The sequence below is a fragment of the Colias philodice genome, chromosome 17, assembly GCF_061535455.1.
Source record: "Colias philodice isolate Cphi_HAF_F1 chromosome 17, ilColPhil1 Martin Lab GWU primary, whole genome shotgun sequence".
Classification (NCBI taxonomy): Eukaryota; Metazoa; Arthropoda; class Insecta; order Lepidoptera; family Pieridae; genus Colias; species Colias philodice.
Window position 1 is genome coordinate 238,766 of NC_143102.1, and position 13,083 is coordinate 251,848.

At 32.9% G+C, this 13,083-nt stretch overlaps 1 protein-coding gene across 1 annotated transcript in view; it reads right to left on the minus strand.

Annotated features, from left to right (window-relative positions):
• Nucleotides 1-473: 473 nt before the first annotated feature.
• Nucleotides 474-13,083, minus strand: part of LOC149480777 (uncharacterized) — a 291,170-nt gene continuing 278,560 nt past the window's right edge. Inside the window, exons 3-8 of the mRNA XM_089705730.1 lie at nucleotides 7,312-7,690; nucleotides 4,345-4,514; nucleotides 3,467-4,080; nucleotides 1,518-3,045; nucleotides 1,196-1,307; nucleotides 474-726 (exon numbers count right to left, since the gene is read on the minus strand). Coding sequence (XP_089561856.1) covers nucleotides 600-726; nucleotides 1,196-1,307; nucleotides 1,518-3,045; nucleotides 3,467-4,080; nucleotides 4,345-4,514; nucleotides 7,312-7,690 — 2,930 coding nt within the window. The 3' untranslated portion in view covers nucleotides 474-599. The remainder of the gene's footprint in view (nucleotides 727-1,195; nucleotides 1,308-1,517; nucleotides 3,046-3,466; nucleotides 4,081-4,344; nucleotides 4,515-7,311; nucleotides 7,691-13,083) is intronic.

Here is a 13,083-nt window from a genome sequence, read left to right on the forward strand (position 1 = left end):
TACCTTACATTTTGTTTGTTTCACATTATAAATGTATCAAAAGATTACTATTGTTATATAAAAATGAAACAAATTGTTGACTAGATTTTGAGATAAATATGAAATTAAAATGAGCTAATTATTCAGTCTTTTGTAGTATAAATAAAAAATCTAAAATTCCTTGACTAGAGAGAATTTAATCACTAAATAAATGCCGTTTACAAATAATATTATTAGAAGCTTTAGAAACAATGCTTATAACTTAACAATACAAAAAGAGTTTGAAAATCATTTAAAATTCGCATTGAGCCCAGTCTCATAATAAATAACAAAATCGCAAATAAACATTCAAAATAAAGCCTAGAGTCCACTGCTAAAGCTAATATTAATAAAAAGTGATAATATTGAGTAAAACGTATAAAATCTTATTCTATAACAATGTACTAACATTCAAAAACACAACTGAGAAAATATAAAACAACAAATTAGCCGAGTTTATAAAAATACAAAACACGTCGGTAAAATGATTAAGGTATCTAAAAAGAACCCTTGGTTATATACAGTCTCTCGTTGGTATCCTACAATATTATAAATAAACTATTTATTCTCGGGTTATATATTTAGGACAGGTTAGTATAATTGGCAAGGTCTTTACCATTCTTGTACATAGAGGTTATAATAGGATCTAAGTTATGATATTCTTTGCCTGAGCGTGGACGCAACGTGCTGGTTGGCTGTCGATTTATCCTGTGACATAAATAATACAGATTAGTATAACAGGAAAATGGTTTATATCGAAACAATACTCTTATGCTTCAAAAAACAAGGCATTGTACAGGTGTAATTTATGAATAGAAATTTAACAATTATAATGATATTGACACTCTCGTCTTCTTCTTCTTCTTCGTCTTCTTTGAATACACATGGAAACATCACATAATATCTGTTAACTACGAAAACAATGATATTATTTTATTCATTTTATTGCGAGACTATATAATTATAGTTAATGAATTAAAATACAGGAAACATAGTTTAACTGACATGATTAAAAAGAGCAACTATGGAGTTTCTTGCCGATTCTTCTCCGTAGATACTGCTTTCCGAATCGGTGGTAAATGTTAAAAATATGTACCTATGACGTTTCAAAAGTGCTTCTAGAAGAAGTCTAATTGAATAAATAAATGTTTGAGTTTGAGTTGTAAAGTTAATTTACCTTACTCCTGACTGCGTGTCGGATGAGGATTGAGATGAGGTAAGCGATAGAGTTTCTATATAATCCGACATGTCTGATGTACCACTGGATGTGCTGTGTGTGTCCATAACACCTAAAATAAGAACTTCACATAATATTTTGGATAGATGGTATTTTATTTAAACTTAAACATTATTGCTTGAACACAAAATTTATTATCAAACTATGTATATTATATTATTATTAATTATTCAATAAAAAATTGCAAGTCCTTAATTACGTTACGTTTCAATACAGTATTTGAATGAATGTAATGAGAATTGATATAAATTGAAAAAAATACCTTTTATCTGTTTGGGAGGAAGAACTGGTACTTCTGCTTCCGCGGACGAAGACTTTGCTCGAATGTTAGCTTTGTGAATTTGCATAGACATGTCTCGCAAGGGATCCGATGACTTTGATTTTCTCGGTAATGAAGAGTGTACGCAACCGGAAAGACTTCCCCGTAATCTCTTCTGCATCATATAATGATACCTCGATTGACCAGATGTTAGTGGCATCTCAAACTCTTGGAAATCGCCAGCATGTTTCATAGAACAACTTGAAACTCCAGAATCGTTGGAGCTAGAAGAGTCTCTGTTACCGCCTTTACAGGGAACGCTTGAAGATCGTTTGATTTGCGCATTATCCATGTGTTTATTTCGTAAATGAGGTATGTCTTTTGTAAAACTATCGTCAGACGTTTTATTTTCAGATCCAGATGACTTGCAGCAGTCATAGCACTCACCATCGTTCTCACAAGGGGACTTTAATCTATTTTCTTCAGCTATGTTTCTCAAAGTTTCTAACGAAGATGATGTCATATGGCTGCCAATACTACTATCAAACTCTTTCAAATCTTCGAGAAGTGGAGCTGAATCTACAGAACTTGATCGTTTTTGTAGAGATTCTCTATTAACATTATTTGAGACGTCCATATCACGGTGTACCGATGAATTACCATTTAGTGTTGGTATGCTCTGAGATTTTTCAATATCTATTCGATATAATTTTTGTAAAGGATGTTTGAGACTTTGCGACCAATTTGGATTCGGTACCATTGGGGTATATCCAAGGTTTGCTCCCATTGTACGATTTTTATACTCTATCTTAGCATCTTTCGGGGGTTCCATAAGAAGATATTCATCGCATTGGCCTTGTGAGTTATGTGGCCGGTCTTTTGAAGATTGGCAATGGCTACATTTAGTGCATAGCTTTTGTTTCTTGGGCAGAGTTTGAGATGCCATATTTATATTTGCACTAAGTGCATTTAATTCGCTTTGAGTAACACCAGCTTTTTTCAATAAATCTTTCGCATTTTCGTAATATTCCAATGACAGTGCAAATTCTAAGTTTTCATAATTCCCATACGGTCCATCATATTCCTTGTCATCTGACATTTCCATATTTTGATAATTAGTAAAACCCGCTTCGGAGGAGCCCTGACTAGAGTCCTTATCGGTGGATGTACTTTGACGATTAGTTTTTCTCGTAACATCTACGGTGGCGTATAGAGCATTTTCATCTTCAGGGTTCAGAATCGATACGTCAGTATTTACTTTTTCACCACTCGAGCTACGTTTGCAATACGGAAGACCAATCAAATTATTTGCCCAATTAGTTACTTTTTGGCAAGGGCACTCGACAGGTCGTAGGCTATCATCACATTCAACTACAACTGTTTTCTTCTTTGATCCAAATTTGAGAATACAACCGCATTGTTTCTTTAGTACTAGTGAACCAGGTATAGAAGTGTTGGTAACTTGAAATAGATCATCAACTATAGCTTGTTTTATTTTCTTTGGCGTATCATAGTGCTCTGCATTATCGATCTAGAAAAAAATTCCACGTAAATGGTTAACTTATATTTTACGTTCAAAATGTGGTAAATGTATATCAAATAAGAAAATAGCAGTAAGCTGAAAGCGCAGTTCGAATTTCATAGAAATATAGTATAACTCTGCATGACTGAGCAAATGGGACAGCTAGTTGTTAAAAAATCAATAATATCTGGCAAAGCGAGGACATTCGTTTGGATGCCCTAATTAAATACTGACCGATGACCATTAACGTAAAATTGCTCCAAATATCTTTTGATACATTCAAATTACTTTATGAAAATTTATAAAAAAATTAATTAATAAAAACTAAATACAAGTGACACAATTCATTAGAGAATTAAAAGTATTAAACATGAAATCTCCGCTAACATCTTTTTAACCGAATGTTTTAATTATTCAAGTGGCAACTAACCTCTGCATGCAATGTTTTAGGAACATCATAGTTTTCATAAGGTCCAACCTTAGGATTATGTACTGGAACAGGAACTTCGTCGTTTTTTGTACAGCTACATGACTGCTGCGGAAGAGGGGCAGGCGGCTTCCTCTGGTCAAATTGAGATGGTTTGGGGGGCCTATCTGGAGGTCGATCTTGACATGTGCAAGTGTTAAGGTTTTTCTTTATAGCTCTCGGTGTCAAATATTCAGCGCTATTCGAAGAATTATCTGAATGAGTTCCTGGTACAGCTTCCATAGTCCACTCTGGATTGAAGCTAGTTTCTGGCGTTAAAGCCACTGTTGATGATCGAGAAATTGCGCCGAGTTTTGATTGACAATTGCTACAACGCTCTAAAGTTACGTGATCGGCTCCTTCCCAGGGAGCTTTGGGAGGATCCAAGTCTGGTCTGTAGTCTTGTTCGAACCCTCTCGGTTCATCAGAGGGCCAAAAGGAGGAACTTTCACCGCAATCTTCGCCGAAATAATTTTCTTCGTAAAGCGCACTCGCTGAATCAGGCATCGATTGGTCAAACGTTTGAGTGTTTAGATCTGACATGCGTGTATTAGGCCGCGATTTGTTTCTTTCGTGGCCTGCGAATAGATGAACGAGTATTAATAACTTAAAAAAAATATATAATATAATAATAATTTGCATTTTTTTACAAACATCGGTAATTATAAACTTTATTAGAAAGAAAGAAAACGTTTATTTAATGGCATAATATTATTACATTAAAAGTAAAAAACTAACAAATAACTAACAAAATTAATATTAATTCAATTTTTAATAACAATAATTTAACTAGATCGTCTACTTAATACATTTAAATTCATTTAAAAAAGAAAAAAAATTACCCGAACTACCACGTGTCGACCGTGCTGAGGGTAGGCTACCGTGCGCTGCCTGATCGAAGGCATCCGATATGTCTTGAGCCTGGTCTAATATCAGCATGTGTAGGCCTTCGCCCTTGCCGCAATGCGAGCCGCCTTCGAAACAAAACCGCCCCTCGACGACTCCGTAACGCCTGCGAAATTACAAAAATACTGGTTATAATAATGAAGTGGCTTAATATCAAGAAATTAGAGATAAGATTTATATATTACAGAAACAGAGGCCAAATTGTACACTTTTTACTTGCCAGCCACCGGGCTCATCATGTCAACTCATCAAGTAAAACTACTTTTCACCGATTTTATTTCCAGAGATTTTAAAATGTAGGCACCATTTGAAAATGAGTTGGTTATTTTTTACCCGCTACTCCGTCACAGGCAGAAGCTAGTTTGAAATGTAAATGAAAACTAAACAATAATCGGAATTTCGGCTTTCAATCTTGAACATGAACAACATAAACGAGCAAAGTTCACAGGAAATGAAGGCAAAAAGGCAATGCATAAGAGTCTGTGTAGAGTCAAGGGTGCTCCTACACATTCGATCACTCTCGAAGACCACTGGAACGGAAATCTGATTGGATTGAGGAAATCATGACGTATTTACATTTCCTTAAGTGTGATTTTTAATTGTCCTCTCTTTCAATCACTTGTATGTATATTTCTTGCGTAGATATATTATAATACAGTTAGAATTTTATCCGGGTTCTAAATTATTTAAAAATATATTTTAATTTCTTCAAAATAGTATCTAAGATGATGAAGTCGGTTAAAATATGCAGTATTTTAATTTTACGTATTAAAAACTTTATTTTGACCCCACAAACTGACGCTGATGAGATCTAATAAGTGACAAAAAACTCGTAGAATGAGAAGAAACAATACGACGATATAAAATATCCTAAATAGCCAAATAGGTAAGAATTTATAGTCCAACTCAACATGTTGTACAAATTCAAATACACTCCCCTAAATCATCCCGCATCATTAAAAATTAAAATTCGCATCCCCAACGTAATTACAACGCAAAAGATTCCAAATAGATACTTAAGTAATGCATAAAACTTCGCTTTGTGGTGGCAGCCATTATAAGCCAACTTTATATGTTTTAAGCTGAAAATTGCAGAGTTACTGAATAAAGCAGAACTGGGAGCTGCGGTTACTAACTCATACCAACTCATACGAGGTTCCTTTCTAATGGGCGTCGCCGAACATAAAAGGTTTGGTCGAGTGCACCGTTTACGTACACAATGTGACAGTTTTAGAGAAATTCACAGTTTGTTACTTGCTTCATGATTTTCGTATTAGCTTGCGATGGTTTTGGTGTTTAATTATTTAGAAATGTGGCGTGTGATTCTTGTTTGTGAGTGGAATTTAATGTTAATATCGTGATGGTTTTATAATGGGAGTTTTATGAAAATAATTTAAGGATCCTTTTTATGTAACGTAATTAATGTACCTATGTATCCATTTATGTAATTCGCATTTACAGTTATCGATGCAGATTACATCTCGCTCGCTCACCTACCCGAGTAAGGCAATGGACTTTTGTACCGTATCAGCAACCAAACTTTCGTATTGCTATTCTCAGGCATATGTACAACATAATATCTATGACTTCAAAAACATCATAGAGTCATTTACGACTAATATATTTTATCATACGCGTTCAAAACATTCTAAATAACAAATAGGTACAAGCACATATTTTAAATCATAGACCAACATATCGTGATAAACCATCGAATACTTTATTCCAAACAGTCGAAACTCATATTTATTGTGTTTCTAAGTTAAAAATATACATATTCTGGCAAGACACGGAAGCGCGGCAAGATGGCGTCTCCGTGGCGCGCACAAAATGGCGGCAGCGGATGTCGACACCATTAACTCGGCTAGACGGACTATATAAAGCAGATGTTTATGGGCCACCGCGGAATGATCGCGTTTTATTATTTCGTATATCAGTTTTAAAGTAATGCTTTAATGTTATGTTTATCCCGATGGTCCTACACAACAGCATCCTTGTGACATGATAGGTATCCAACCCACATAGGAATTTATACCTAGCTAAGAATAAAGCATGGTTATTGGTTATGTACCTGTATTAAAAATATCATAACATGGGATTAGTAGTTGGCTTGTTTAGGTATAATAAACTTGGCTTAATTTGAGATAAGATGCTGATTGATTGATTGATTGTGTGCTGTGTTGGAATATTTACTTTAATATTTATTTTCAATTATTTATCATTGATTTACATGTAATACGCAATAATACCTCAATGTTATTTATATTATTTTTATTTTTGTTTTATACGTCATAGTTCACAATGCACGCTTCATTCATCTAATAATTGTATTTTTCAATATCAATTATAATTATATTATTGGAAGGTAACTGATATTCATCTGCCTATAGGTACCTACACATTTAATTCGATTTGTTTTTAAAGCGAATTTTGATTCTATATAAATTTTAAAACAAACACAGCGCTTGTTTTTACATCATCAATAATAATTAATGGCGGGCAAATTAATGATAAATTTCATTAAAGCGACTGTAATGGGGAGTGACAAACGATTGGGTTGTGACCTTGTTAACTTGAATTTAATGTTTATTGGCGAAATTTATTTTATTTATTAGTAATATCAGTATCTAGTGAAATAACTTACTGCTACTATGTGACGAAATAGGACATAGGTATAAAAAGTTTTACTGATATTCGATATTTCTCTCGATAAGTTATAGGCTTCTTATTTAAAAATGTGAGTACACAGTGATTTTTTCATTATATTTAGTAGCTCATTTAAAGTCGATAAATAAGATGAACCTTCATTAAATCTCGATTCCCATACGCAGGTATGTAAGGTAAGAAAATCATATCAACTAAAAAACAATTATTTAATCAACCATTATAATTATTATACTTACCTTAAATGTGCAAGCTCCCATAGTCCGAGTACTCTAGGAGGCACCCCGCTAGTTAGTGTGAATCGCTTCCCTTGCAGGTGTAGTCTCGCCGGGCCCGCTGGTAGCTTCCTCGACCCCGCGTTACCGACCATCACGAGGAACTGCTTCGAGGACCCAAGCAGACTCCCGACCTTCACTTGCCAAGCGATAAGACGCTCTCTAGTCTCAAACGCAAGGACTACAATCACGTCTTGGCATATTATTGCGATGGTGTTGGATTCTTTATCTAGTGTGAAGCCAGATTCGAAACCGAGGTAGTGCTGGAGGGAGAGGGACGCTTTGGTTTGTCCCTTTTTGTATCTGTCTTTTGGGTCCCGGTAGAGTTGAAGGTGAAGGCAGTCTGCAACAAGAAATAATTGGTTAGTTATTATTTATGTTGGTACTTTTCATTTTATCATTGCATTTAAATTCATCGTTGTATTTAATACCTAGATTGTAAAAAAAAAGGTTTTACCTGACAAATAATCATTTTTCTGTTTGTGTAGACAGTTTTTATTTTGAATTTAAAAAATCATTAAAATGTTTAGCTATTTTTAGTCTACCTTTTAATAATATGTGAATTAAATCGATGTTTATATTCGATAACATGAAGTTTTGTAGAATTATATTATTTGAAACGGACTTAGAAAGTTACTCTCATTTAATTATTTATTATCTAGTAACTAACATAAATAGGACATGCACAAATGTTTGTTATTTTAGGTAAAGTAGAAAGGTAAATGTAGAGCTACTTTATACATAAGCCAACTAAACTGGAGCTATTCACGTGCTCATTGCACAACTATGTGTTAAACCAGATCTAACGTAGATCAGAAGTATTGTACAATTTAGCATCGCCATTCTATCAGAAAGACAAAGGAACATCTAACCTTTCTAACATTGGTTTAATTCCTACTGGAATTTGCTCAAATTCATTATAGACTGTTGTTGAGCAAGTTATTTACTATGAAAAGACAAACGAAACATTTCTCTAAAGCTAGAACAACAATTAATCATCATTTCTATTGAAATTAATGTACTCTACAATTTTTAAGCACCTCTATTTCCAATTGAAGATTCGTGTTACAAAATCTGTGTCGTCCTCCAAGCAAGTTATTCTCACAAAGTAAGTCGACGTGAGTCTTTCAAACCTCCGATAATTAAGAGCTCTCCAACACATAGATTTCAGGCTTCAATTAGGCTGAGCTGGGAACCAGGCCAACGAGCTACGGGATCACGTAAATACAAATATGCAGCAGGTTTTATAGTCACGTGTAGTGTAGATTGTATATTTTATACGTAGGGTTTATATTTTATTTTTCTATTTCCTAGATTTTCCTATTAACCTAGCTAGGAAGACAGAGGAATAAGGATTTTCCTAGCTAGGAAGACAGAGCCACACTGTAATTGTACTGTATTAATTTTTGTACTCAATAAAGATATTTTTATTTTTATTTTTTTTTTATGTTTAGAGAAAAAAAATAGGTACGTATCGAAGAGAGAATTTCGTTAAAAAGAACTCGCTACGAAAACATTACTAGAAATGAAAATTTATTTTGCTTTTGGGAGTGTCAGTAAAATGACGCTTATACAGATATACATTAGAAGAACAATTTAAGTTGCCTATTGTTTATTAAGATGTTATGTTGATTTAATTTTATTGAACTTTTTACACTAACATAAATGTGATGTATAAAATACAAATGAAACGATTTTATGGAATCCCTTTTATGTAGATCAAAACAAACATTCATTGTCTAAAATAAGAGAAGTAAAGCTCTATTAAAACTGTTAATGAATATCCGAGTCATTCTCAACTAAACCCATATTACTTCAACCGACGTATATTGGCGAACAAATCAACAAATCATTAAACACAAGAATGACTGTACGGAAAGTTCGTTACATCACTAACGGATAGCCGGGTAAAAGCCGAGTCGTGTTCTGTCCGGTTCAGACCGGCTCGAACAGGATTCCAGCGGACCGTGAACCGGTACAAACCGGATAAAGGTTTATTGAAGGTTAATTTATTGCTTGAGTAAGATGTAGGGAAACTGGACTAATCCAAGCAGAGATTACTGCGTAGTATTCGTGTCAATGTAAAGTATTTTGATACATTGAACAATTAGTGTTTATGTAATGTAATAAGTAATTAGATGATGCAATATTTTTTTAAAGTTTGTATTCTAAACACACCCCAAAATGTTAAATAAATTATTTTTAAAGAAGATCGTGGTATCCGTATATGATGTCATTTTGTCGGTATGGTAGCGCAGCTAGAGGTAGTAATCTTTGTATCACAGGAGATTGTAAATTCAAATCTTTATAGATACATGTGTAAGTAATTATATTATTATCTCTAAAATTATCTGTTCATGGAAAAGAGGACATTACTTTAATCATAATTTTATTTCTTTCCTTTTCTTCAGTTAATAATATTTCTTATAATATCTCATCAAAATCAAACAACTACTCAACTCCATAATAATGATTTCACAAACAAACGAATCTACGTTCAAACAGAAACAAAATATACAAATTAGCCATAACGATGTAAAAGTTAGAAAATATTTAAAAGTAGTTACTTGATAAAACAGTCTAGGGGTCAGCTCCCTTATTAATTAAACTTTAAAGCTCTGTAATTCTGAAAGCAGTGTAATTAGTTTTAAAAATGAGAACGCTAATTTTGTCTGCTCTTTGAATAGCACTTAGTGTCGCTTAATGCGTTTTAATTGGAGTCTACTATTGTGCTTGATGAAGGCTGTTGTGTGGCTCTTTCGATTGAAAACATTAAAGAAAAATATATTATTTTTAAATGTAGATATTGCTTATAAGCTTTCAAATATATTACTTCTTTCATTAATATATCAATATAATCTAAATAACAACCTTATCGTACAATAAACAACAGGAAGTTAAAATAAAAAATATAATTTTTTCCTCATTTAAAAATTTAATTGAATATTTACTTAAGGTATTTCTAATTTTATGCAATTAGGTACGTGGTAGCTGTTAAGTTTGATTGTTTTAAATAAATAGCTTATATGGGAATAATAATCCTATATTTTCAATGTACTATAGAGCAAACATATTTTATATCATATTTGATATTTGCGTATGAAATATCTATTACGGTTTGTAAACACAAAGGCCAAATAATTTGGTTAATAGAGATTCAATTAGATTCGGTGATTATTATAATAATTATTTCACTTAAATAAAATACAAAGTTTTTTCCTGTTAATTTGGAAAGATGGACAACTATAAGTAATAATACTAATGTACAGGGCTACTCAAATACATACATACGAGAAAAATGCTTTTATTTTCTAGCGCAGTCAGGTAACACCAACCTACAATCTCTACATAACCCCAATCCGTCACCCGTCACAACTTTGAATATTAAAAATTCAATCTTATCATTCCAAAAATCAGTCCCTTTGAAACAACAAGCCTTCGAATTTCTAAACTTGTTTCCATTAGACTTCCCCTTTTTCCTCTGAGACTCCAATAAGGCTTTAGGAAACTTTAGGAATACATTAGCCCCGGTAGAACTGACAAATTTGTGACGACGTCCCCCCGTATCCCGGTCGCTCTAACTATTGACGTCTCAGTCCCCACGGTGATACCAAGATACATTGCTGCTTGGACAAAGGATGATTGAATAATTCATTGTACTAACGCTTCAAAGGATACGCTGCAGGTAGATATTCTCAAGTAATACACGCTTAGTTTGAAGTTATGCTCGTTGGAAGAGCGTAATAGATCACATATTTGGAATGATTCGAAAATGATAGCTTTTACACACATGTATAAAACTTGATGTTGACGTCATACGTTTTCATATTAACGATGGGTAAAAGAAGCAGACGAAGGATACAGAATAATAAAGAAAAATGAACTAATGTTTATTTCATTAATACCAGTTAAGTGAAGTTTTGTAAAAGCTTTTAACTATTTATTATAACTTTGCCATTTGTTCATTATATTAAAATGTATTAATTTACAAAAACAAAACACGACTAAAACCTCCATTGCAGTTTTTTACATAGGTATACAATTTTCTCAAGCTACTGTAGTCATCTTTAAGCAAAATTGGTAGTAAGTATTAATATTCTCACTTTTAACTAGTAAGCCTAATCTTTTTGAACTCTTTAAACATTAAGTTAGAAATATTGTTGGCTTCTCATAAGCGCATTTACGTGAAGGATAGGATATCAGAGCTCAACCCTACATCAATAATCGATCAGCCAGACCCTGGATATTAAGATTGATGATGAAGAGCTTTTTGTTAGATAATGTATGGAAAATGAAAACGCTTGTCATTGGCTGACGAGTAAATTAATACAGATGGATATGACGTCTTGTTAAGATAATGTATGGAATCTTCTTTCTATCATACACAAAAGGTAAAGTATACAATACATAGACTAGAATTATTATTCGCTATTTTAAAAATAATTGATTATACATAGATACTCGGTCACACATTATACATATACTGAAATGAAAGTCATGTAAGTTACCAAACTCACTCAAAGTTATCACCCATGTAGTAGGAAAATATATTTAAAACTAGCGGTCCGCCCCGGCTTCGCCCGTGGTACATGTTTACGTTTTCTCTACATAAGAACCATCCTCGTACTTCAAGGAATATAATAAAAAAAGAATTATCGAAATCGGTTCAGCCGTTCTCGAGTTATGCGCTTACCAACACATTTTGCGATTCATTTTTATTTATAAGAGAAGATTATCTCAAAAATTTCATATGTACTTTATTATAATAATCGTAGTATACATAATATAACATACATAATATGAATATACGAATAAATAACTGCTGAGTCAATGATGTATTTTGTCAATATTACAAGCACCGATAATTTTCTTTATGAATTTCAAAATTTTCAATACTAAGTGCAACATAAACTTACAAACGAGTAACATAGCCCGCTAACTGCAAACGAGTGAATTTTTAATGTGCCTATAAAATTAAACCGGCTTTAATACCAACGATCGTCATTAACGCACACGGAATAATTGATCGCGTATTGGTTACCAGTTACCACAAATTACAACGAAATTAAATTTTGAAAACTTCCCTGTGAAATGCGTCGATAATAACAAAGTATTAAATCATGCATAATTAAAAGGTCCTGTAAGCGCTAAATGGTCGTTTAGTCGTTAACTGAATGCCAACAGAACGCATCATTGATTAGCATGGTGTGTACAATGCTTTACAAAAGTGGTAAATTTCTGTTTATATTGATTAAAAAGTGCTGGTTGAATAAATAAATGTTTGAGAAGATGCAGGATGCAGTAAATCAATGCATTAACACGCTTTTATTGTGTCGAGTTTGAATTAAATATCTAACTATGCTTTAACTTTATGTACAAAAAGGTCAGAGATGAGATTGAGTTACAAGTTTAGTTTATTCAAAATTCATTAAAATAGTGTTGTTAATAACATAATAATAACAATATTTCAAATCGATTATGCGCTCTATCTACTGTAAATAATATAAGAGACCTATTTTCACAGAATTAAGTCAGTAATATTGTTCGTGGTTATAATAAAAAAGAATAAAACTACAATAGAGTTTAAAAATATCTTTATAATGTTGTGATACAGATAATGAAACTTTAACTGTAACTATGGTATAGCAGTAATCGCCCCTCAATTGTATGCTGATTGATGGCGAGTACCTCACTGCGCAATTTAGGGGTCCTGTAATGATACGCTGTTCAATATTT